General features: G+C 34.3%; 2 protein-coding genes, 1 long non-coding RNA gene and 2 other non-coding genes across 19 annotated transcripts; 3 read left to right on the top strand and 2 right to left on the bottom strand.

The window, feature by feature from the left end:
- Positions 1-1610: 1610 nt before the first annotated feature.
- Positions 1611-6539, bottom strand: LOC125208000 (CBS domain-containing protein CBSCBSPB3-like). Its single transcript, XM_048107539.2, has 14 exons — positions 6200-6539; positions 5445-5613; positions 5091-5223; positions 4706-4876; positions 4178-4256; positions 3980-4093; positions 3801-3867; positions 3360-3465; positions 3227-3285; positions 2930-3036; positions 2717-2853; positions 2511-2593; positions 2341-2430; positions 1611-2237 (listed from the first exon to the last, which is right to left on the bottom strand). Exons 1-14 carry the CDS (start codon positions 6373-6375, stop codon positions 2061-2063), a joined length of 1668 nt encoding a protein of 555 aa, XP_047963496.1. The 5' UTR covers positions 6376-6539; the 3' UTR covers positions 1611-2060.
- Positions 6540-6981: 442 nt separating this feature from the next.
- On the top strand, positions 6982-7053 carry TRNAQ-UUG (transfer RNA glutamine (anticodon UUG)). Its single transcript has one exon. It is a non-coding gene; the product is annotated as a tRNA-Gln (tRNA).
- A 7089-nt stretch (positions 7054-14142) lies between these two features.
- TRNAS-GCU (transfer RNA serine (anticodon GCU)) lies at positions 14143-14224 on the top strand. Its single transcript has one exon. It is a non-coding gene; the product is annotated as a tRNA-Ser (tRNA).
- A 96-nt stretch (positions 14225-14320) lies between these two features.
- On the top strand, positions 14321-22595 carry LOC125205263 (uncharacterized). 15 transcript variants are annotated; one of them, XR_016132688.1, is made up of 8 exons: positions 14321-14465; positions 14836-15054; positions 16804-17792; positions 18520-19170; positions 19529-20012; positions 20243-20667; positions 22296-22388; positions 22475-22595. It is a non-coding gene; the product is annotated as an uncharacterized LOC125205263 (long non-coding RNA). The 15 variants fall into 15 exon arrangements; XR_016132687.1 differs by having other exon boundaries at positions 22289-22388; XR_016132686.1 differs by lacking the exons at positions 22296-22388; positions 22475-22595 and adding an exon at positions 20779-20902.
- Positions 20872-26138, bottom strand: LOC125205262 (fatty acid amide hydrolase-like). Its single transcript, XM_048104091.2, has 19 exons — positions 25870-26138; positions 25492-25601; positions 23889-23949; positions 23396-23704; positions 23238-23315; positions 23020-23167; positions 22823-22935; positions 22679-22754; positions 22508-22579; positions 22397-22442; positions 22249-22323; positions 22101-22181; positions 21920-22023; positions 21753-21845; positions 21592-21660; positions 21458-21522; positions 21320-21381; positions 21133-21228; positions 20872-21025 (listed from the first exon to the last, which is right to left on the bottom strand). The coding sequence occupies exons 1-19, from the start codon at positions 25967-25969 to the stop codon at positions 20963-20965; spliced, it is 1821 nt and encodes a 606-aa protein (XP_047960048.1). The 5' UTR covers positions 25970-26138; the 3' UTR covers positions 20872-20962.
- Positions 26139-27734: the final 1596 nt, after the last annotated feature.

The following is a 27734-nucleotide window of genomic DNA, read 5'->3' as shown; positions in this document are numbered from 1 at the left end:
GCTTGCTATGTTGACCGTTTCTTGTTCTAACAGACTTTGAAGTATTATATGTTGATGTGGCCTGTGGCTTGGGAGCCTCGGCAAAGGCCTGCCACTGCTTAGAATCTGGGCTAGGAGAACTCCGATCAAAGAAACCTTCTTGAAGCTCCCTGTTCCTTCAATCTTCTCATTCTACTCAAATAAAGAATACGCAAGAGTAAGGCGCTGAAAAATAAAACATGAAAAGATCATTTAAGACTAACAAAAATACCTGTGGAGTGATAGATGATTGGCCTCCAAGAGAAGCTTGGCTTCTCGAGGAATCCACACTACTGGCGGACCCACATGTAAAGGAGGAAGGCTTTAGCCCCCAATGAACCTAATTTTTCAATATTTTTCTATTATAAAATTTTAAAATTTATTTATATTTTGAGCATATTGATATATAAAAGCCTCTAATAATAACTTGAATTACATGAAAATTTAATTTTTCATAAAATTTTGAAAATTTAGCTCCTACTCATATTTATTTCTGCGTCTGCCCATGGCACTATGTGATGCAGCTAGAGCATGCTAGAGGTCTTGTATCTCTTGTCGCTGGGACTTACAAATCGCTGAGAGCTTTTCATATTTAGAGGTCACTTCTGTTTTCTCTGCACTGACATTTGCAAGCTGCTCCTTCAGCTTTTCAACCTCAGCCTCTAACATGTCTTCTTTCTCTGGTTTCCGATGATTGTTGTTTGGACTTTGTTTACTAACGTCGCATTCAGCCACAAAAGCATTAAAAGCATCATTTTGAAAGGAAGGTGTAACTTCTGCTTTGGATGGTTTTAATCTTTCAGAATTATGGTTCAAACTATCAGCAAACATAAAAGTCCGTAGATGGGTAATACTATGCCTATTGACTGATTCTCCATGCACATTCTTCTGAAGAGGAGAATGAAAACTTTGCTCTTTTTGTGGAGGTACACGATAGTCCCTTTTATGGACAAGTGTTTAACCGTCCCACCACATTCCAAGACTAATTAAGAGTCACTATTCCCACTAAAATAAAAAATCCACCCGCCCACTTCTAATTGTAATCAATAGCCACTACTCCAAATAAAACTACTATTAAAAACTATTTTATTTTTCTGAATTTAATAAATTATTCATAATGACATTTTTATTGTTTTCCCCAAAACTCCCCTTTTATATATTTATAGATATATAAATATTTACTTTATTTTGTATTATTTATTTAATTTTTTTTATAATGTATCTAACAGCAGGGGCTGCTATGTTAAATAGCATACCAGAGGATCCACGCCCGATAAATATATGGTGAATAGAAAACGTATGTTATGAGCATTTTCACCTTCAAATCCACAATGCCGGATTACTTGACCACTTCGACCTCTATTAAATTGTCATATTTGATTCGATAAAACATTTACTACTCCATTCGTTTCTTTATAATTGTCCATTTTAATTTTGGCACGAGTTTTAGAAAGTGTAGTGAAATATGAATCTTATTTTTATATATAATAAAATATGAGTGAAATGAATTAGTTCGTAAAGCCTACTTATTATTTACAATAAAAATGAAAATGGTCAATTAATAAGGAATGAACGAAAATGGCAAAAGTGAATAATTAATGAGGACCGAATTGAGTATATATGTTAGTCACTCGTACAAAAATTATGTAATAGTACAAAATTTATATGGTAGTCATACAATATTACACTTAGATCTTACTCTCCTAAATAATCGAGCATAACGACTAGTATGAAATATTCTGTATTAGTATATAAATATAGAAAAAATGGGGATTACATTCGGCAAAATAAATAAATAAATACTCCTTTACCAATCAATGGTAACTCTATATTTATATCCAAGGACAAGGGTCCAAGAATGTCTGCACCAAAAACTAATCACACCAAAGAAAAACAATCGTTAAGCTTCAGCTCTCGAATTATTCGTTCCACCTTCCATCTCTCATGTTCCTCTACCTCGCAGTTGATCATTTCTCATAACATAGCAGGCCATAAGAATTTGAATATGCTTGCTAGAATCTAACGATGTACCGTGTTGTGTATCATGTTTTCGAGCGCTTCAAGCAGACCAAAACACCAATGCTTGCAAGGACAGCTGCTCCTCCGAGAATTCCATAGTGGAGTTGAGTCCGATTAGCTTCTTCTCGCCGCACAATATCGCTTGTCACCTTTCTTGTTTCTTGTTTCGGACGAATATAGTCCACGTGCAACCTCACAACCTGATAAAGGGCAACAAATGGAACCAGGGAAATTTTAACCATGGATGTTTCCAAATATGTGCAGCTATTCTGCGAAGACGTACGAGTAAACAATCATTCTGACCTTTAGGCCAGCTGCTCGTGCACCGCTTACAGCATTGACAAGATCTCCATCTGTTGTGAGCAGAACTTTATCACCCTCGTCATCTTCATACTGACAGAGAATAAAAGCATCAGCGAGTTAATTGATAAGAACCAATCTGGAAAGAGTGGGTTTTACGATCATAGACCCACCAGAAGTCGAGGGCGAGTCTGACGAGTGGATGCACCTGCCCGTTGCACGACAGCAGAAACAAGTTCAGCTAGATGCTCTGTGCCTGATAAGACAATGTCAAGTTTAATTTGTATAGTAAATATGATGAGGAAAACATAATCAGGACTCATTCAAGTACTTATATTAAGAGACGAGGGTTTTACACTAGCGCACGCTACTCACATACCACAGTTAAATCGGTGGACATGCCCTTCAAGGTCCTCAAATTTGAAACAATATGAATTCCCAGGACCAGCTGATGTGTATGTGGATTTCTGATGATCTATAGCCTCCGATGCCACATATTGAGACGTAGACACCTCACTGTATCAGAGAAGCAATATTAGTGCGCAAGCAGATCCGATATAAATATGTTTGGAATGAAAAGACACAGAAAGACCTAGTAGTATCATAATCCTCAGGGGGGTCCATATTAAGAGCTGAATCCCAGAAATTCTGCATCACTGTATTTGAGCCATCATTAACAGAGCCAGAGCTGGTCTCAACCTTTTCAAGAAAAAATAGAGTTAATTCCCTCCTTTTAGAAATAAAATACAATTGTTCTCAGAATCTACATTGTTGCCACTACGAAAGATACCTATATTTTTAAAAAATTTCATGTTGTAAATGTACAATTTACTCTCAGATCTTTACAATGAAAAAAGAACATGACACTGACATAGTATAATTATCTCACCATGGAGATTGCCGCATGACTTATCTGCAAAACATCTAGACATGCAGCAACACATCCATCTGCAAGATAGATAAGTTAATCTCTTCTGTTTTTCTTTTTTCAGTGGAAAAGCCCAGGGAAAAGCACCAGTCACCTCTATCAAGAACAGGAATGTGTAAGAACTTCCTATCGTGCATTATATGCAATGCGTCAAGAATAGTTGTCTCTAAGGTCGCACATTCTGGATTCGGCGTCATTACCTTGAGTAAGCAAAGCATGGATCCATGATAAGTGAACAGTAACATACTAAACCAAACAATACATATCATGCAATTGAAGGAAGCACAGCCAATAGGACTAAAATTTTGAAGTCCAAAGGGTAACCAAGATACTAATAATTACGATTTGGAAGGATAACCCAGGGATAATTTATTCAAAATAGAGAAACTTTGGAGAGAATTATGAATAATTTAAAGCATTTGGATACAAATCATCATCATTCAGATAAGAGTCTATATACACCCTCATTGCAAGGTACTCAAATAGCTCAGTGGAAATAGAATAGACAGAATGGTTTGCAAACTGGAAGTTAAACCTTTTCAGTTAGAGTCAGATCCGGAGAGAGGTTTTGGGCCACAACTCGGTACAGTATATCTCTTGAACTGACATAAAAGCACAAGACATCATCTCGTCATTAGAAATAAAAAATGATTAACAAATCTTCACACTCATATACAGTAGTAGAGGTATAATTCTGTGATCAAAACATCATACGTGAGTATTCCCTGGATGCTGTTCCCTGTCATAACAAGAGCTGAATTGACCTTTAGTTCGCGCATCTTTTTAGCAGCTATTTGAACAGGATCAGAAGGTGCAACAACAGCAACTCTGAAGACATAACAAAATCACGGGTTTCTTATATCATGCACTTTAATCATATCTCATCAGACCATCAGTAAATATGCCAATTACCTAGAATTTTCAGATATGATGGTAGAGAGAGAAGGCTTGAACACACGTTCCCTGAGTGTTTCTATAAAACTCGATGATGCTGAAATATAGAATACAGCATAAGAAAGAAGATAATTTATCAAGATTAGATGAACTTGTGTAAAGAGAAAAATGAATTGCTTACAAAGAGCTATAACGTCAAAAGAACTAGCAGAATACAAGCACTTGAAAAAATCAAAATTTACAAGGAACATTATGGATTGAGCAATTACGGTCAAATATTTTAGCTAAATCAATTCTCTGCAGCAGTTCATCCGGATTTTCATGTTAGTCTCATATAAAGTATTTAGATGACCTTAAGGTTCACAGATGCCCGCACTAAATAGTAAACATCACCGTAAAAAATCCATTCTTATGAAATTTCTAATGTGTTAAGAGTTATGTTGTAGTAGCAAATAAAAGAAGGGGCTTTATTGGACCAAAAGAAACATAAATTGCTTTAGTTCAATGTTCTTGATGGGAATACTGAAGTGTAAGTGCATAACTAACCTGAGAGACTGCTTCCAAATTGACGTTCAACACCTTCAACTGCTGCAGCAATAGCACTCCCCTGCTCTGCAGCCTTCTCCATTCTAGATATTGCATCATAAAGGCATTTTGTGATATCTAAGAGTGCAATGACTTCCCCATTCTCAACAACAGGGAGGTGCCGAAATTTTCCTATCAAACCCAAAAAACATAACAGATTAATTGCAAGCATAAGTAGCTGAAATATGTAGGTAAATGGTTGATCATTGCATTAGCAGCAAACAGGTCAAGGCATAAGTAGCCTGATGGAAACTGGAATCCAAGTACTAGTTGGCTACCAAATAATAACAAGTTCTTTAGCACAAAGCATCAAATGACCATAAGAAAACAAAGCACACAATTCTACCTTGGACCATCTTTTGCAAAGCTTCAATAGCCAAAGAATCTGAGTTCACAAAAATTGGATTTCTTGTCATAACTTTTGAAATTACTGTCTGCTCTGGTCTCAGGTCCTCAGCTATAACTCTAGTTGTTATGTCCTACACCCAAAGCATTATCAGAGCGTCAGTAAATTCAAGAAACTTATAACGACAATGCCTCATCCAACAGCAATAATATTATAAATATATGTGTAAGTTTCTGAGTCTGCAATGCTACCGATGATTTCTTCACCTTCTTTCTTTCTCATAAGAAGGGTCCAACGAGAAAGGGAAAATGCAAAAGAAAAGGCATTATGCACATAATGCTAACATATAAGCACCTTATCAGTGACAATTCCTGAGAGCAAGACATTAGCATCAGTCAGCAGAACAGCATCAACACGCCTTGATGCCATCCTCCTGCAGGCTTCCGAGACAGTGGTTCCATCTGGAATCGTAAGTGCCTTAGATAGCCTCAGTTTCTTCACTGTCCTCTCCCAAACAATAGACCTGCATATAGCACGAAACCAAACATATAAGATAAGAGTTAAACCAAATGACAAAATACTAGTACAATCAAAGGTAGACTCAACAGAAGCGAAGATTCACAAACATATTTAATGATAGACAGAAATAATGGCAAAGCTCTAAACCTTAATATATTGGAAAAAGCAAGCTATATACTATTAGTAGCAAGTAAACATTTTGGCTACACCTTGTTTCTCAAAATAATCAATACCAGACAAGACCAGAAGATTTCTAATTGAGGCCAATTTGGTCATCTCAATATAATAAAGCATTTCTGTTATGGCATGCATACTCCTAGAGAAGAAATTTGGAGGCACCCTATACTTTTCAGCTAGTTAAATTAGGATCAAAATCCAAATTAATCCATATTTAACGACTAATTTCACACATTGCATCACTAAATATCCGTATCTCATAATCCGTCAACAAAAATATTGTGATCACAGCTTATATTCGATTAATTTACGTTCCAACACATCAACAAACTCAAACAAAAAAGGATTGTGGAAACAACATTTGCACGAACGTAAAATCTCATTTTCCTTTTTTTCTGATTAATTTATCTTACGAATTTGGGGAGGAGGGTTTGGCGCCGGCGGAAGTAGCAGCGGCGGAGCCGCTTTCGGAAGGAGGACCCGACGATGACCTCTTCATGGTGGGGGGAGCGCCGCGCTTCTGCGACGGCGACATAGTCATGCTGTTGCGCCTCGGCAGAGGCGCCGGCGACCCGCCGGACTTTTCCATTGCTTTGTTTAATTTTGTCCAATCTATATCAATCTAAACATAATTTGCGCGATAAAATGTAGAATTCATCATCATGAATGCAGAATCTCTCGATAGCCTCTCCATTCTCGTAGATCACCCTTCTTTTTGGTGAAAGCTGATGAATGATTCCTCTGAAATCATTTCTTACCCACTGATTTTTTTGTCTTCTGAATATTGCGTTTATTATTTTATTATCCATGTTTAAAATCAAAGATTTTACCATACATTTAATGGTATGTATTTTTAACTATGTATTTTGTGGGAATATGATTCATATTTTTATACACTTTCCTCAAACCATTGATAAGATCGTTACAAAATCAATGTGATATATAATGTTGAAAAAGATGTCTCATATTCATGTATCTACATGCATAACTCGTACAAATCATTTCTCACTTACCGAAATCCAATTTTGATTGAAACTCAATACAAACCATTTCCCATTCACAAAAATTCGAGCACATAATTTTATCACGAGAATTTTAAATAAAAAAGTTGCAAAAGTAATTTTCCGAATGTACATTGTTTAGTCTAAATGTTAGTAACAAATGTTTATATACTACCCAAAATGTTCCACGTAGGGGTTCTATGGTGTAGTGGTTAGCACTCTGGACTTTGAATCCAGCGACCTGGGTTCGACTCCCGGTAGGACCTTTTATTTATTTATTTATTTAAATTATTTTAATACAATTGTTGAGTAAATTAGAAAGACTCCTCACTTCAAATAATTAAGAGTAAATGCCAAAACTGGTCCTGAACATATACCCATTTTACGATTTTGGTCCTAAACATTATCTTTTGAATTTTTTGGTCTTGTACATTTCAAATCGGATCACAATTGGTCCTCCATTAACAATTCCGTTAATTTTATACCAGTCAACAGGTTTAACCCAATATTGACCAACTTAAACTCTTAATTATGATTTTTAACTCACTAATATATCCTTAATTATTTTAATAAATTACTCCCTCCGTCCCCGAATACATGACACGGTTTGACCCGGCACTAGTTTTAAGAAATGTAATGGAAAATGTGTTGAAAAAGTTGGTGGGATGTGGGTCCTACTTTAAAGTATTAGTTTTATAATAAATGTGAGTAGGAATGAGTTAGTGGAATATGTGGTCCACTATCAAAAATGAAAAAAGTGAACTGTGTCAAGTATTCGGGGACAGACCGAAATGGCAAACTGAATCAAGTATTCGGGGACGGAGGGAGTATCATTTAACATATAAATTAAATAATATTAAAAAAAATGAGAAGTTCAAAAAAAACATCAATCACAGAACTATTTTTTCACAGAGATTCATCACCATCAAACAATCAAAACAAAACCCCTCATTCCAAACACCAAACACAGAAAAAAAAAAAAAAAAAAGAAAAAAAAAAGAACAAGACCTAATTTACTTTTTTCCCCCTTTATATTTACAAGCAAGTCTGCATCACTAAAAAATCAAGACGCCGCCGCTGCCGCTTGCGGAAAAGGGTAAAATCTGGGCCTCGGTGTGATCGTGCTGGAGCTCCTGACGGGGAAGTCTCCGAGCAAGGCGAAAGACGGGCTGGATCTGCCGCAGTAGGTGGCGTCGATTGTGAAGGATGTGCTGCAGAAGCTTGAGGAGATTAAGGCGGTGGCCGACGTTGCGGCGGTGGATGTTGGCAAGAGTGAGTGAAGAGAGCAACAAAAATACATTTTTTAGTACTGTGTTTAAGTATTCGTTATTGATTTATTCGTTTGGAATCGAGGTCTTGTTGTTTGTTAGATTATATCATTAAGTGTGTATATAATACTCCAGTACTACTTTGATTTTTTGGAGGTGGAATTGCATTGAAATGGTCTTCATGTGTAATGGTACAGCTTGATGGTGATGAACTCTGCATCTTTGAGCAAATTTTTCAGCTCATCCTATATTGATTTTGTGGAGTATACGGAAATTAGTTTGAGACGGTGAGAAAATAGTTCTGTTATTGATGTTGTTTTTTTTGAATTACAATATTAAATGATAATTTATTAAAATAATTAAGCATATAACTAGTGAGTTATAAAACATAACTAAGAGCTTAAGTTGGTCAACATTGGGTTAAACCCGTTGACTGTTATAAAATTAACGGAATTGTTAACGGAGGACCAATTGTGATCCGATTTAAAATGTACAGGACCAAAAAATTCAAAAGATAATGTTTATGACCAAAATCATAAAACGGGCACAGGACCAGTTTGGCCTTTACTCAATAATTAATTGTTTTTCTAACATTTTCTTAACAAAATCTCCCTTGCATGTAACTTGACCTACCACAACATCAAAATATGTGTTCTTTTTTATTACTACATGTTTTTTCGGAAATTACATTTAACAATCTACTTTATTTTATTATCATTGTTGAGTAAATTATATATACTTCAACTAAATGTTTTTGTAACATTTTCTTAGCCAATTCTTCCTTCCACAACTTGACCTACCACAACATCAAAATATGTGTTCCTTCACTACAATAAAAAGCTCGTTTCCGAGCATAGGGTGTGCTCGCAAATTCTGGCAACATTTGGAGTACCTTTGCCAGCAACAACAATAAACACGGAGTATTTTCTGAAAATGGTGACTGAAAGTTCTCAAAAAATAACTTTTTATGGCGACTGTTATAAACATTTCATATAATCTTCCCGTAATATGAAATAAACTTTTTATGGCGACTGTTATAAACATTTCATATAAATAAATTCAAATTCCAAAGGACAACATATGTAATCACATTCAACTGTGACTTAAATACCTAAAATTTCATAATAAAAGAATTGAACAAAATTGAAACAACTAAATCTGATTAAATCTTGTCACACAAATAACAAAGCTATATAACTAGATTACTTGCTTTATATATGTGCCCTGAATTTGACCAGTCTCTCTCTATATACACCACAAAGCACTTGTATTTTACATAACTATTCAAAAACCAATAAAAAAGACCGACAAAAATCAAATACCTATGAAAGTTTGCAAAAACAGTAAAAATATCACCCAGTTTCCAAACTTTGGTCGGCGGAGGAAATCCGCTTGCAAGTCAAAGGTTGTCTTCTGGCCACCGGAAGACAATAACGTCGACGTCGACCGCCATTGGGTCCTAAAGAAGAGGAAGCTTGACTTGAAAGAACCATGTTGCTGCAAATTCTAATTTGGAATAGATGCTTCAAAACGTTTATCCAAGCCATATGCAATACATCACTCTACACATGCACTCTTTGCAATATAAAGTAATAAGAGCAATCCTTTACCCAAATTATCATTGTTACAAAATTAGAAAACCCACATCATATATGCGCATTAAGGGTAATATGACGTAACACAATGTTTCAAACTTGTCATGTTCTGTCACATGATATGAGTTTGCACTTATAATATCTTACCTTTACATTCACGAGCATGCTTGATGAAGAATCAGAATACTAGTCACTCTATCTAGAATCGAGACTCCTAGATATAATAGGGGGTGTTTGGTTTGCAAGATTGTATTCGGGATTAACTTTGTAGTGCATTTGGTTCATGAGATTCAATCCCACAACTCAATCCCAGATGAATAATCATGGGATAATTAGTCATAGCTAACCCCCATGACTAAAATAATCTCACAAGGTGACGTTCGGTTGTCATGGCTAATAATCATGAGACTATCCATCCAGGATTAAGTTGTGTGATTATTTTAGTTGGAGGGGGAGGCTATGACTAATTATAATGAGACTATCCATCTAGGATTAAGTTGCAAGGTTCAATCTCATGAACCAAACATGATACAATATCTATACATATATAAAGCCACAGTTTTTGAGGGCCCATTTTTACCGCCAAACTTCATAAAATGTAAGTAGACCATATTGTATACACTATGGAACATATATGTAGCATTCATTGTGCATGTAGAGGATTCTCCACCGCCATTCTGCATAAAAAAATGTGTTCTAGGCTCAAAAGCTAGCTTTCTCCCACTAAATATAGCCACTAAAAAAACTTTCTGACACAAGCTGCTACAAATTATATTGGCCATGTAGTTAAAACGCTGAGTTTATTGCTTCAACTATTAATCAAACGGTATTACGGTAAACATATTTATTCCATGGAGTAATAAATAAACATTTGTGTAATAAAGTAATCCAAAAATTCTAATTTAGATTACTTTAACATTTGAGAATGTTATGAGACGAGATAAACTATAAATTACTCCATTAAATAAAATAACATTGTCGATTAAATAATAAGCATAAACAACGTGAAAGTGTTATTGATGTAAAAAATGCTTTTTGACGATGCAAATAAATTAATCAATTTGCTAAAAAAAATTGAATTTATTTTCAGTTTACAGACAACATTTACTATTTACAATATTTTATCTTTGAATACCATTGCATAGTTTAGGATATTGTATTTGTTTAAAATACGAAGGAAATATTGTTAAAAAAATTATATACTGTTAATCAACAATTTTTAAGTTGGCTATTGTAGAAAATCTTTTTATATGGGGTATTAATCAACAATTTTTAAGCTGGCTATTTTCGGCACAAAGATTGATGAAATTTTTTTAGTCATTGTTTTGAGGGTATATTACTACTCTAAAACTTGAAACAAAGTAGTCCATAAATTGGAGGTCGAGTGACTTAAGTGAATGATATACTCCAAAAAAGTGCGCAATGCTTCTGAAATTTGTACTGTACATACTTATAAATACATGGTTATATACTATGTACCAATGATTTATGGTGAAACTTGGATAATACCACGTGAGTTAGTATATAGAACATTGAGTAAATCAATGCAGAATTTTAAAATATTAGGAAATGGAAATAAACCAGTAGTTAATGAGTTAATACATGTTAAAATACGTGTTGCAATCAAATTATGCAAATTTTGTCATTTTGAAAGTCGGATAAATTTGAAATAGTGATGAGATTTGAACTCAAATGTGAGAAATGGAGTCAAAATCACTCTGCAATCCTCTATAAATACCAATTCTCACATCTTTGTCGATGGGAGAGAGAATTTCTTAACTTCCTATTCCGCCAATCAATAAATAATAAGAAGTTGGATGTACTATGTTTAATGTTCTACAGTATAATGTTTTTTGTATTTAATTTTGAAATTAAGATTTATTTTGTCAGATTTACTTACTTAATTCCATATTTCGCAGGGTCACATATTGAGCATTTGAGACTGCATTTGAAGTGAAGATAGAGATATGTTATTCTTATTTAAAAGATTTATCTGAATGATGCAGCATTTGGTATCGCATGTAGGCGGAATTTCTGGTGTGGGGCGAAAGTAGAGGCATTGATAGAGTCAAAGTCAAGATTTGCAATAATTTAACAACATTTATTTCGGCTTAATAATTTCTTTTTAATTTTAAGAAAACACTTTAAGGGCTCTATAATTGATTTCATTTGATTAAAATAGTTGTCGTTACAGCTAATTAGATTATTGCTACTACTAATTTTTATTACTAGCGATCATTACAGCTAATTAAAATTTTGATTGCGCATACATGATGAAAAACTGAATTTTGTTTGTTTAAAAAATTGTAAGTTTTGACGAAATTTAAGCTCATATAAAATAGAAAAGATCTTTAAGCTCATATAAAATAGAAAGGATCTTACCATCAGCAAGTAGGCATGGACAACAATGGCGCCATGCGGGTTCGGCGGATGGCAGTGGTGGCGTCGGTAGATACGGACAGAGTTGATGAAAAGGGAAAACTACGACGGCGGCTGAACCAAAGAGAAGGAGAGAGATCCGGATCGAATGAGAGAGGGAGACAGACGCTGGAGATAAGAAGGAGGCGCCGGAGTTGCATGCCGACACTTGGCGGTGCAGGAGAAAAGGGAGAGCCTCTCTCTCCTTATTTAAGGCTAGGTTAAAATAAATATAAAAATGACTTGTACATATATATTTGGACTAATGTTTTCTTATGGGTTTGATATAATAAAAAGTGAAGATAGTTCTTATTTAGATTACATTTCAATAATTGGAGTCACATAATTACATTAATTATAAAATGTAAATTTAATTTAATACTACTCATTAGTCATTATGAATACTAATCTGACATATATAATCATTTAATACTAATTGGACCTATGAAAAATATAATTGAAATACGGCAAGTTTTAGTTATTACTAAAAACATTTTAAAAGTAAATATTTTGAAATAAAGATAAATTAGTTGACATTTTATTAAATTTTATTTTATTGAACGGAATAAGTACTGCCCGGTTATTTTAGCCTTTTCATATCTTTAGAATAATGAATATATGGAAAATTTTTTTATCACTTTTAGTCTGAAGGAAAGAGATGCATTGAGGTTTGATAGTATATAATTTTCTGTTTATTTAATGTATAAATTATCACGTTTAGCCTTAATTATTTGCATTCATATATTTAAGATGATTTTGGTCCTTAAAATTATTAATTTTTTCAAAAATCGGCTACTCCATTTCTTATAAACTATAAAAGTGGTGTGAAAAGCATAAACTTTGGCGGAGATTATTTTTTTCCACCCCGATCCACTTTTAAAATATTCCGGCAAAATACGATCTACGTGGACAGTTTGCGTCTTCTGCACACCAAAAATTTAACATCTTACAATGTTATTTCCTTCCTAGATTTTTCGATAAATTTAAGAATTTGACTAACAAACCGCACTTTAAATCGGCTAATATATGATTTTGTTTCTTAAATGTTTTAATTTTAACCATGTGATTTTACACATCATATGCCACGTGAAGAGAAGTAACAACAACTACAATTAAAAATGTAACATAATCCATCTGGATCCACCTTCTGGCCCGTCATGAGAAAAAAAAATAACGCCTAAATTTGTGATTTCTATTATCAATTTTATAGTTTATGGGAAATTTTACGTAATCCATCTGGGACGGAAGGAGAATATGTTTGGAAAGAGTGGGTGTATGTATAAATGAAGAAAGAAAGAGTGGGTGTATGAAGGGATAGAGATAGAAAAAGTGGTAGAGTACATTAACTGGAGAGAAAAAATTACCAAAAATATAAATGTGTCATCTTGGCTCGCACAGAGGGAGTATTCTTAAACCTTTTTTTTTGTTTAATTCAATAACACTCAATCTTTATAATCATAATACTGTTATATATATATACGCATCGAGGCATAAGATATTGTGCCGTGTGGATAATAATTAAAAATAAATATCATATATACAGAAGAAATACTTTAGGTGAAATGTCATATTATTTAATTGCGTTAAAAATATTTTACTAAGTATGTTATGATTCAATGAAATGCATTATTTAAAATTGTTTATTTTGATGACAAAATTTTGATATTCACATGTGACACGTAAAATTGTTGAACTATTTATTTATTTAAATTATATGATGTTTTCCTCTTTATGTGTATATCTTATTCAAATTGTATGAACAATTTGTTTATTCAAACTATATGAAGTTTTCCTCTTTGATCCTTAGTTGCATCCTTTATGTGTATAACTTATTATGATTAACATATGCTCTTTAATTCTTAGTCGCACATCTCCACTTTGTCATTTGTTTATTTGATTTTATTCCACTTATATAAAAAATTAAAACCGTATACAAGTTGATAGAAGTACATTTCTCTTGATTTTATATTTTAATCTACTTACCTTAACATTTATCTCTATTATTTGAAAATGTCATATCCCGTGCATAGCACGGGTGATATACTAGTATTTATAAAGCAAGACCAAACAAATTGTCGCTTTGGCCGAGTGGTTAAGGCGTGTGCCTGCTAAGTACATGGGGTTTCCCCGCGAGTGTTCGAATCACTCAGGCGACGGTTCTTTTTTTCTCAATTTACAAATCACCGAAATATCCTCACCTCTTAAAATAAGAAATTTAACTTTTTATATTTAAATTAATTTAATTATCTAAATTAACTGACGTTGGAGCATATTAAATTAAATTGAGAAAAGATAAGAACAATAAACCCTAGCGAGCTTCCACGGCCGACCACTCCACCATCTGCGAAATCGGAAAACCACTCACGCTCAGCCGAAACCACCATAATCAATTCCTTGGTAAGACTATTTTCAGATGAAAGTGATTGTTTGATGAACGAATTATACTACTCCTACTATTTTGAAATATCGCAAGAGGTGTTTGATTAAATGCCAACATTAAACTTTTTTAGTGTGGATGGAGTTTTTATGTGGGGCGATTGACACAATTAAGGCACGCATGCAAATCCAAGATATGTAGGGTAATAGTACAAGATATTTTGATTTCTCTAAATCAAATTAGTTGGGTTGTTGCTTTTAGAATCCAAATAGTAGTTAGTGTCGTTTGGTTGTTGCTTTCATCTTCTATGGTTTATTTGATAAATTTTTAGAGTTGAAATGTGTCATCTTATATACTCATATTAGAGATAAAAGTGTAATCGTTGGATAGGCTTATACAGAGGTATTGCTCCTGGAGTAATGGGATCTCTTGCCACTCACTTTGGAGTCCACAAAGAATTTCACGAGCCAGGCATTGAGTATCATGCCAGTGGATCGCCTCCACGGCCTTTTCTCTGGCCTCTGGTCCTATCCAAATTACGCCTGCTGCTGTCGTGAAACTGCGATGTAGGCTGCTCATGTTGGAAACTTTAATTACTTGCTCGTTCAGGTTGGTCTGTTCCTTTAGTGTGTATTCTTCCATTTCCTATATTTGGTACACATGATCACATTAAGCAATGCCAGTGACTATTGTGATGAAAAATAGTTTCTAGGCAGATGTCATTAGCTGTAATCTTACTATAGTTGGATCTTTATGGCTCGGGGTAGCGCCTTGTAGTGCTGCCTGAGCCTTTTTTATATTTTAAAACATAAGGGAAACGACGTCGTTTGGTCTTTAAATCTTTTCCTATTTTGCTATATCATCAAAATGGCAATAAAATGTAGCCTCTATATTTCTATTTAAACCTAAAGCCAAAATGACAAAGTTTTCTATTTTTATATTTAGATAATCGCAAACTGCTTTACCAGACTTTTATACTCTATTAAAACATAAGGACAGAACGATATTATTTTGTACTTTCGGTTTTTTTTATGTCATCAAAATAGCCACCCACCGCTTTGGCCTTTATATATTTTTTTTATATCAGAAGGACTCAAAACGCTTTCGTTAATTCCGTTCATCGAAACATATACACTTTTGTACCAAATATGGAACTAAAACCTAAAACTTTGTAACTGGAAGAAAACTCAAGACTAGAAAGCTCTCTAATAATTAAACTCCATCTCTTTACCTTCAATTAAATAACCTTAAAATATTGAATTAGTAGGCTTCTCCTAGCAGTTCGCCGATAGCCTAATGCATACACCAAAAAATTGAATTTGTTTGGAGTGAGAACTCTATTCATTCAATAATATTCCTTTCAAAGCGCATTATCATCTTTGTCAAGATCGATTTGTGCAGATATTTTGTATGTTCAGCGCATTTCGGTGCATATATTTATCCATTTAGTGCATATGAAATTATTTAATAATCAATAAGTAATGTCTTCAAATCGAGAAATCATATTATTCTCAAAGATGTCATGGAATTTCCGGAGAAAGTAGGTGAATGATTTCAAGATTAAAGTAGCAAAGCCAGTTTCAAAAACAATCGTAGAATTTAATCATTTCTATGTTAATTAGTGTCTAGAAATAAAACCGAGATTAGAGTTTAATGTTAGTAGATCTTGTAATAGTATCATAACTCACATTTGGTTAGTGGTGCGATATAAATTGCACCATCACGCATGAAAAGCGATACACCGTCTCTTCTCATATTCAGGGAGATTCTTTGGAGAGATAGAGAGACTGATAGCTCAGAAAATAACATAAAAAGAGGGTGTGTGTTTTAGCGTGTTTGAGCAATCACTTTTCAATTCACACCATTTTGTGAGTGTCCTTTTTACTTTATTAGCATTTCAACTCTGTCCAAGCTTTTTTTATCTTTTTGAACCTTAGACCAAAACAATACCGTTTACATTCAGCGCATATCAGTGCATATATTTATCCATTTTGTGCATATCAGTGCTTATATTTTTCACTTTAGTGCATATATAATTATTTTATAATCAATAAATCACGTCTCCAAGTTGAGAAACCAGATCATTCTCAAAGATGTCATGGAATTGCTGTAGATAGTAGGTGAAAGATATCAAGATTAAAGTAGCAATGCCAGTTTCCAAAACAATAGAATTCAATAATTTCTGGTTAATAAGTGTCTAGAAATAAAACTGAGATTGTAATTTTATGTTAGTAGATCTTGTTTTAGTATCATAACTCAATGAGTGTGGACATGATTTGGATTTTATTAAAAATTTGCATCAAACCATAACTTTGTAATGGCTGTCTAATTAGCTATGGTTTTTGTGGCATCAATCAGAAGGAGTCGAATCTACACCGCTATGCAAAGTATGCGGAAGGGACAAAGAGTGCAAAGTATGCAGAAGGGACAAACAGTGTCGATTCTGCAGCGACGATTGGCTCAGCTTCTCACATTGTGAGAAGATTTACACAGGCCACAGCGAGTGCCGCAAATACCCAAAGGTAGAAGGGGCAAACGCAAACGAAATTGCCCCAACTCTAAAGGAGGAGCAATGGGAGAGTTTGTCATGGTGGGGAGGCGGAAGGGCTTCACGCAAGCTCTTCTTTTGGAAGGAAGGTCTTGCATCTCCCCTGTCTTCTAATGCCGCCAGAGAATGTCTAGAGCTTCTCCTACTCAGTATCTTTCAGTTTGCTAGCTTGGTTGCGCACTTGAGGTCATAAGAAGATTGGAGGGGTGAAATATCCGGACGGCACGGAATACGCCAAGAGGACCAATAGAAGGCGTCATTTCCAAGTCTTTTTATAGCATGAAACTCCGATTGAGGCCGCTCACATTGGAAGATTGAAGTATTTGCTCCTTCACGTTGGTCTATTTCCTTCACTGTGTATTCATCAATTTCCTATATGTAGTATACATATTAAAGATTATCTAGGCAGAGGCCGTTGGAGATTGTACTATTAGGCGATGCCATTCAAAGTGTGCGGTCTAAGAGCATGAGCAACTAGGAGTACTAGCAGTAGTAGTGAACTTTGCACAAAGATTGCACACAGTATTGCAAAGAGTGGTGTCTTACACAGAGTCGTTAAGGTGGTTGAAGCAGAGGCGTTCAAGGTGGAGGTGGACAAGAGGGGGCGGAGATGAAGAAATCGATTCCACACCAAAAACCTGAGAAATTGATTTGAATTTAAACGAAGAGGCCGAGGAAGCCAGCACGAGCGCCGCAAAGACAATGAGATGGTTCGATGTGAAGGAGGATCGATTCGAGAAGCTTCTCCCTTCTTCCATGACTCCATGTTGTTGTTTGATGATATCCATTTTGCACTCAGGTTGGTCTAGTTCCTTTACTGTATTGTCATCAATTTCCTATGCAAAAAATCACATTAGGAAATGCCATTAAAGTTGGTATAGTTCATTTACTGTGTATTCATCAATTTCCTATTTTGTTATGCAAAAAATCACATTAGGCAATCCCATTAAAGTTGGTATAGTTCATTTACTGTGTATTCATCAATTTCCTATTTTGTTATGCACAAAAATCACATTAGGCAATGCCATTGAAGTTTGTGCTCTTAAAGAGTTGGCATTGCATTGAGGGTTGGATTTTTGTGGCCTGGTAAGCGCAATGGCTAAACTGCGTTCCTTTGGAGATATAAAACTAAAAGGCTTTTGGCTTTAGGTGTAAATGAGTTTTAGCTTTAAATAGAAAATTGAAGTAAATAAAGTAGTTTAATTGGAGCGAGAACTTTGTTTGATTTCATATATGTCTTCTAAGAAACTATCCATCAATATTATTCCTTTCAGAGCACATTATCATGCTTTTATTTTGAAGTTTAGTTGGTGCAATTTTTTTGTACATTCAGACATTTAGTGCATATTAGTTTATATATTTATCCATTTACTGCATATCAGTGCATATACTTTACACTTTAGTGCATATAAGTGCAGTGAGCAGTCAGTTCTACCATTCTTATTTTTAAAACAATTTTATTTGAACAGTATATTATATGTGTAAAAGTCAAGTCTTCAAAGCAAGTAATCATATAATTTTGAAAGGATTGAAGGAATAGCTGAAGAATGGTCAGTAGGCTACTCATGCCGGAGAGTCAGAGCTGGAACTCGAGATATTTCAGTTGCAAAGTATTGAAGAAGAGGGGTTGGAGGCGATGGTGGTAGTATGGTGGAGGAGTGTTTGAATGAGTTTGTAGTTGATGGGAATGGTGATGAGTGCTATCTGGATAAAGCAAAGAAGAAGGTTGGAGATGAAGAAATCGATTCCACACCAAAAACCAGAGAAATTGATTTGAAACAATGAGATGGTTCGATTTGAACATCGAATTGTAGGAGGATCAATTCGAGGAGCAGTTGTCAGGGATGGTGGTTAATGACAAGGGGAAGGCCATCAATGAAGAAGAGGATGACGATTGACGACTGCATGATTGTACTATTATACAATGCCATTCAAGATTGTGTTGTCTAAGAGCATGAACAACTAGGAGTACTATTAGTGCACTTCACTAGCACAAAGATTGTACACAGTCTTACACAAAGTGGTTAACGTGGTTGAATCAAAGGCATTCATGGCGGATGTAGGCATGAGGGGGAGGAGACGATGAAATCGATTCCACACCAAAAACCGGAGAAATTGATCTGAATCTGGATTTAAACGAAGATGTTGGGGAAGCCAACACGAGCGCCATGAGAACGGTGAGGTTAGCTTTAAATATAAAATTGAATCATATAAATGCGTTTATTTGGAGCAGAACTTTGTTTGATTGCATATAATATCTTCTTAGAATCTATTATCAATATTATTCCTTTTAAAGCAGATTATCATGTTTTCATTTTGAAGATTAGTTAGTGCAAATTTTTTATCCATTCAATGCATATTAAGTTTATATATTTATCCATTTAGTGCATATCAGCGCATATTCTTTACACTTTAGTGCATATAAGCGCAGTGTGCAATCAGTTACTTCTACCATTCTTATTTTTAAAACATTTTTATTTGAACATTATGTGTAAGCATCTAGTCTTCAAAGCAAGAAATCATTATTTTTCAAAGGTGCCATGGAATTGCTGGAGAATGGACAATAGAAGCATTGAAGAATAGGGGTGGAGGCAATGGTGGTAGTATGGTGGACTGAGGCCATGCTTGGTATGATGGAATGGAATGGAGGTTGGAATAGAATGAAGATAGGAATGAAATATCAATTTCCTTAGATTTCCTTTGCATTTTCATCCATTCACTCATTCATTCCATCACACCAAGCAAATGAATAGAATGGAAGTAGGAATCACATTCCATTCCACCATTCCATTCCATCATACCAAGTAGCCCCCGAGTGTTTGAATGTGTTTGTTGTTGATGGAATGGCGATGATTGCTATCTAGATAAGCAAAGAAGAAGGGCGGAGACGAAGAAATCGATTCCACACCAAAAACCAGAGAAATTGATTTGCAACAATGAGATGGCACGACTTGAACATCACATTGAAGGAGGATCAATTCGAGGAGCAGTTGTCAGCAATGGTGGTCGACAATAAAGGGTAGGCCGCCATTGAAGAAGACTACTACAACTGCTGTGGTTACATGTTGGCGTAAAATGTGTCTTTTTTACAGATTCCCTATTATATAGTAGTACTATTATATTTCGAAGAATATATCTATATAGGTATAGATGCAAATAAAAACCACTTATTGTGATAAATGTGAGAATGTTTGCACTGCACAACATTGCACTGACTTGCACTGAATTGTGTGTCACTTGTTTTCTAAGGAGTTGGCCTCAAGATGGTCTGCTGAAGACAACCAACAAGTCAGCAGAACAGATCACAGGGAGCCGTTGACGGTGATCTCAAACAAGCATGTTGCGTTTTCTTGTTCAAATCTATCAAATCTCAGATGTGTGAGTGGTGCTTTCGTTGCAAGGTTCCTGATTTAGAAAGGGTTTGATTGTTCATAACAAGCAAGTGTTCGAGCATATGAGACTTTCTCAAACCGTGCTTTAGGTATCATGACAGGGAATAAATAGTAGGACAAACCATCCTATTGATATCGTATGGCATGGTATTTTGATGAAGGATCGCCTCCAAGGCCTTTTATCTGGCCCTTGCTCAGATCGAAGTTAATTATTCCGACTTCAGCGTAAAACTGTGTTGGAGGCTGCTCATATTGGACACTCGGAAGTGTTTACTCATTCAGGTAGGGTCTATTTCCACCACTGTACATTCCTCAGTTTCCTATATTTGGTATACATATGTGTGATCACATTAGGCAATGTCATTGAAAATTCTACAGTTAAACTGTTTATAGGCAGAGGTCATTGAGCCACTAGTAAATACTATGAATCCATATGACAATTTTCTCTCCAACAATTCTCTGACAAGTGCGAGAAGCTTCCAGCGATGGTTCGCAATGCTGAGATGGTATTATTGCATCATGTTTAGTACGCAGAACAGTTACTACATTATTGTTTGTTACACAAACTTGACAAAGTTTACTCCTTAGCCAGCATGTCATAAAACACCTCTGGCTTCTTGCATCCTGATATACATAGTGCCTGCACAGAATCAAAGACCCAACTTTTACAAATATAAATTTAAACTATGTTTTTTTAACTGCTACCCTTTAATATATACTATAACAATTGGTGTAAAAAACACTTACTTGCATAGCAGATGCAATGTAAATCAACAAAGACTCTGACCATGGCTTCCCTATAAACTGCAGCCCTATTGGCAACCCACTTCTATCATAACCAACCTGCCATCAAAATATAAATGTCACAAAAATTCATTAATTTTGAATGAAATTTTGGCAAATTAATTAGAAAGGTGAGAAATTTGATGAGTACAGGAACAGTGACAGCAGGTAGTCCCAAAAAGTTTCCAGCTATCTGATATCGTACTAATGCAGCTGCAAATATTCCATGATCCATAATTAATAACCTTCTTTCACTACTAATTTAACAAAATACTATAAGATTTGATACCTCCATTTATGTAGTCTAGTTCACCGGTTTTCAAGGCGTCATCCTTTATTGTGTAAGCAGTCACACTGTAACCAAAATGTTATGTTAACTTTGACACGAGAAAGATAAACTAAGAGAGAGAATGAATTTTGTACCCAACGGTTGGAGTAACAATGACATCTGCTACAGAAAATATTTTCTCGTGGAATTGCAGCTGACGTCTCCTGCGTGATTATACAATGTATGAACTAATATGTTAAAATCGTCAGCTTGACATGATCGATAAAGCTCACACATGATAAGATGTTATTGTTACCGCATTTTCTGTGCATTCAGATACTCATTGCTGTCGAAGGAGTCGTATACAGCAAGGCCTACACGCACATCCCACCCGATCTCTTCCTTGTTCCTATTCCAATGAAATACTCTCTATTTTACTACTCCATATAGTTTGATTAGCAACAATTAAGTAAAAATACTCACACATTTTGAAGGTAGCTCTTGATTGAGTTACTACATTCTGATGCAATTGTTGTGTAATGTGATAACCGCATCACCTCTATCTCTGGTATCGTCACCTCTAGAGTCTTAACACAGCCAACTCCATCGAAGTTAGTCTCAAAAAAAGATGATGAAATAATAGAGATCAAATATAGTTAGTTACCTTCCATCCATACTTGTCGGATAATTTAGCAACCGCGTTGGAGCAACATTCTTTGATATCATCGGTGCAGTCATCGAACCACTAAAATCACCATATATAAACTCTGTTTTCTTCAAGAAAGAAAAACAAATATTGTATTGTGACAAACCTCTCCATATCTTGCAATCTTGATGTGATCAGACATATAGTTTGCAGACTTGAGCAAGGGCAGGCCTACTCTGGGCTGCACATGATGGTGTGATTTCATGAACGAAGAGATCGGAGAAGGAAGCAGAATAGATGCAAAAGGTACTAACCACTGCAGTAGTAGCGGACTCATCTGCTCCAGCAATGGCTGCATAACTGTAGGCTAAACATCTGTCAATGTTTTCTAGAGAAAAATGAGAGCAGAAATCCGTACAACTTACGCGACGAGCGCATCTTCAACTGTTGCTGCAAGAATCCCAACCATCCCTATTGTGTAGTTTATGGGAAGAACTCTGCAAATCATATTAAAGTAAATGATTCACTATTTTTATCCTTAACACTACTATTCCTCCAATCCTACCCTGATTGAAATAGGCACGGTGTGTGGTTACCCTTGATGAGGCACACGAGAAAAAGTCGGTTTGAAGCCAACCACGCCACAAAGAGCTGCAGGAAGCCTTACAGATCCTACCAAACAAGTAAGTGTGTAATAGAAAATTCTTGAAATTTTAGTCACTTTATATGAAAAATGGTACCTCCTCCATCAACACCAAGTGCGAGAGGGCATAATCCGGCTGCTACCACTGCAGCCGATCCACTCGAAGATCCTCCAGTAATCTTGCTTCTGTTATAAGGGTTTCTAGCAGCCCTGTAATCAATCACAACCACTTATATATCATGTATTTTTATTAGAGTTGATTGGAAGAGAAAATGCAGTGTCATATATATATACCCATAATGAGGATTGATGCCACTAATTCCAGCTCCAAGCTCATGCATATTTGTTTTGCCAAGTATTATGGCACCACATGATCGGAGACACTTTACACAGTACGCATCGTTTCTACATTCCCTCGCTTTCTGCATCCACTTTGTACCTCCTATATTTTTTTATCAGAACTTCAAAAATTGAACATAGCTAAAAAAAAGTCTGCCTAATTGATTAACAACCTGTAGTTGGATATGGCATACAATCGATCTCGTCTTTAACAGCTACTGGAACTCCATCTAACACGGATATCGCCTCTCCTACAGATCCTATACTATTAAGCAAAACTAGAAAAAATTTCATATAATTATTATTAATTACTTGTGCATGAATTCATCACCTCGTTGATGGCGAAGAGTTGATTCTGCAGCCTGACTAAGAATGTCGTCGATGCAGTAGTTGATGAAGAAGGACATATCCGATGATTCCTTTGCACAAGCTATGAATCTCTCTGCAACCTTTGTAGGAGTTGTCTCCCCAGATTTGTATGCCGTGGCATAGTCAAGAACCGTCCAACGATGGAAACTAGGTTGTGGAATCCTAGACTCTTGTTCGTCTTCGAATGATCCAAGACACTTTGCAGCTTCTTCAACTTTTTCTTGAGGTGTTGCATTGGGGTCTATGTATATTGTTTCCTTTTCCTCATCTCCTGTTTATATGACTAATTAAATTCTCATTTTTATAAGAGTTGTTGCCATCTAATTAAGTGAATTTAATTTTGTGTGCAAAATCAAAATACACTCAAAATTGAAGCATAATTAACCTTAATTTGTGTAAGAAGATGCAATCATTTCTATGTCATCTTAATTTGGAAAAGTGATTGTACATCTAACCTTGATGGGGATGCAAAGGAACAAAAAGTGGCTCTTCTTGTAACTCTGCAAACGAGACCAGCTGCGAAATGCAGCCATAATATTCAGACATATAGTATGTTACAAATTCCAATAATTATATTGTGAACATACATGATATATATCAAGATTAATATTTTCATAAAATTGACCAGAAATTAATAATATTACATTCATTATATTAATAAATACTCCTATAATACTTTTCTTTAATAGTACTAATATAAGAGCACTTAAATGAAGTAGGTATTAAACTTTTGTTTATACTTTATATTCATTTAATATAAGCTGTCAATTTCTCTTAATTTTATACTCCATTGTAGCCTATAGGGATTTTGAATAGTTAATAGTATTAATTGAGAATTAATATATATTAATTAAATCTATTTGTATTTCACGCCATATATAAAATTAATGACTGACAGTGGTAGGCCTACACATAAGCGAAACAAGGTGGTACAACAATCCCATTATGTGATATAGTGATAAATATGGATTTATTAATTTCTCTAAAAAGAAGACACTCTTTCGTCCCATTATTATGTACTATGGTCCATATCTTTGCTAAAAATTCTATTTCGCTATTAAATTTCATTCCACTATTAAATATTTCATATTAGTTTTGGATATCTACTACTATTAAATACTCACATTTCACTTTTATTATTTTTATCCCTTTTTTATATATACGGAGTATTTCTTAAAATTTGTGGTGAATTAAAGTGGAATATTAGTATATTTAGGAACAAATGGAGTATTTTGTATCAGAAGAAACATGGTTATGCATTTTAGAATTTGAATTATTGAAGATAAATGGATTGACATTCGAATAGTATTGAGAATTGAAGAACTAATTATAAAAAAAATCTTATTATACAATTAAACTTGATGGCTCATATAAAAACCAAATTGAGAATTTCAATTCAAGTACCAAATCGAAGGGACCGAATATTTGGGTACCGTTTTTCATGTTAGGTTTCAATAAACTCACCCATTAAGTGACTATAACTATATATATGAAAAAATATTGTTTGTTTCAACTCAATTAATGATTGTATATACCAATTTTATCATTCCAAACTAACTAATATAAGAGAGACTTGTAGAAAGGGACCTTGCTTGTATACGGCTTTACAGGTATCCCCTTTTCCACCAAATAAGTTAAACGCCCTTTTCACCTCCATACATCGGTTTTTACAATTGGCATTACTATAATTAATTACATTAAAAAAATAGGGTAAATTGTCCGAAAATAACAAAGTTAGATTAATCCTGCAACTTTAAAAAGGTAGTCAATTATATTTTTTAAAATTAAGTTGGTTTCGACTTCTAAAATCCATGATTTAGAAAAAAATAGTATGAAAATACTATTGAATAAGGCTAAAGTATCTTAATTTCCAAATCATACATATTCCCCTCCCCCAATCTAAATTAATGGGACAATTGTGAAAATGTTAAAATTATGATATCATCGACTATTTTTGAAACTTGTGGGATTGACTAAAATTTTATGATTTTTATGGTGACTTTGTCTAAAAAATAAGCTAACAAAAAAGTCAATAAGGAAATCAAGAAATTGAATTACCTTGTGAATTAGATTGTTCTTCTTGAGAAAGTAGAGTAACATGCCTCCCAAAATTGGAGACTCCAACAACCAAGCAAACACTTTCACCAAGAGACCAGCCATGCGAGGAGCTATATGCATATGTATGTATATCCATCAACAAATTTAATAGAAGAAAAAAAAAGATGAAAAAATATGAACCATATACAGATATACTGATTTTCCTACTCTTTGAGATCAATGCATGTAAGCATGCATGAAGTAAATATTGATAAATAATAATTATTGATAATATACATTATGTCTTGTTTCACATAAAATTGCTATGTTACTATTACATAAATTCCCTAAGCTTGTCTACTTCACACACACAATAGTATGAATTGAAACTTAGCTAACCTTTGACATTTGCTCGGAGATAAAACTCATCACTGTCGGGGCCGAGATCGATGTCGTCGGCAGCCTTGTAAACGACGCCGTTATCCTTGAAAATACCCATATATCCCTAGTTACTCAATTGATTTTGTAAGTGAGTGTATAAATAATGAAAATGTTTGTCAAGAACAAGAGCTATATATAGTGTGTTTTGATGGAAAAGAACGCACGTATATATATATACTACTATATAAATAAACAAATAGATAAATATAGATATATCAAGGAGAGAGAGATAGAGAGAGAAGAATTAGTAGCTGTGGGGGCGGAGATGGCAATGAAATGAAGAATAATAAGCTGGAGGTAAAGTGTGGCACATGCATATTAATGTGTGTGGGGGTGTTGAGAAAAAAGCACCATCAAATATACTAAATTCATGTTAAATGGTACCAAAATTTAAGTCAAGTAGTTATCCCCTCTCTCTAGAAATTACAATTCTACCTAACTTCAACATATATAGTGCTAAGTGACGTTAATAAGACAATTCTGTTCTAACTAATAAGTTGAGACTTAGAGTCATTTCGAGTACGCATTTATTAGTGCAGAGTGTCCAAGAGTCAATAAATTCATAATTTATGGCTCTAAAAAATTTAGGCTTGCATTTTTATTAGAAATAAAAGCTTACTATATAATTGAAATATAAATTAATAGTGACATGGAAAATATATATTGTGACATAGACGACATGGAGATTTTATTTCTCCATGATGTCTCATTAATGACGTTTATGAATTCATAGTAAATTGGTGGAGTTGTTTTGGTTGAGAAGGTGTTGCCCATATCGTTTTAAATATAAGTATCAATAAATTACCTAGCAATATGAATAATCTATTTAATACTGCAATTATGATACTAGATTCTACTTTGACATTCAACCTTCTCACATTTACCCAGCTACAAATTGCACCGCTCACCTCCTTTTCGGGTAAAACTCATCTACTTCAAATTTTGTTGGCAACACCTAATTAATTAATATCCACTAAAACTTCCCATCATTTTACATTATTAAATGCTTTTAGTCATCCACGGCTAGAAAAGAAAAACATTAAAAACGAAACAATTAGGCGAAAGTAGGAAAAGGTAAAGTTAAATTGGTCGCATTTATCTATTCATTATTTATTTGATAGAATTATTATTTGTTACTATTATTTGATTTGAGATGTATATAAAAATAGATTAGCCTTTTCAAGTGAAGGTAATTAAGTTGCACACTTTTCTCGGTTCCGTTTCAGTTGTTTCCGTGTGTTGGTGAATAATTATGAAACGTAGATTGGGGTAAAGCCATTTTTTCTTTAGCACTTATTAATGCATTCATTATTTGAATAAACTATAGTATTTTTTTTATTTAATTAGTTATTTATCTTAAGTTAAAGTTCATACATCAGTAATTATTAATTAACCAACAAAAATATTTGCTTATATAGTTGCTTTAGTGTCCAAGACGATAACTTTAAACTTTTTTTTTTCATACTATAGAGTCTAGCTAGAAAGTAGTTTTAGAGAGATTAGTGACCATTGTGATTGTAGATTAATTATGTAAACCCATGTTGATTAATGCTAGCTAGCGTACTTAGTGATGTTAGTACTTCATTCATTAACTTTTCTGACCAAACAACTCCTTTGACTATCTTAAATGTCAATTAGTTGCGCAAAATAAAGTGTAAACCTATGTTAATTAATTTTATATTACATGTCTTATGTAGCATAAAATTTAAGTACGTCATTTTCAACTTTGCCTCTATAGTACACTTTAGAAAAATTAAAACTTTATTATTTTTCATTTAAATTTTAAAAGATTTGTAACATAATAGAATTTTAATATATATACT

This window comes from Salvia hispanica, chromosome 6, assembly GCF_029641045.1.
Source record: "Salvia hispanica isolate PSC_SH4W2 chromosome 6, Shi_PSC_v1, whole genome shotgun sequence".
Lineage (NCBI taxonomy): Eukaryota > Viridiplantae > Streptophyta > Magnoliopsida > Lamiales > Lamiaceae > Salvia > Salvia hispanica.
Note: the sequence above shows the minus strand (reverse complement) of the source record. Positions and strands in the feature narration are given on the sequence as shown.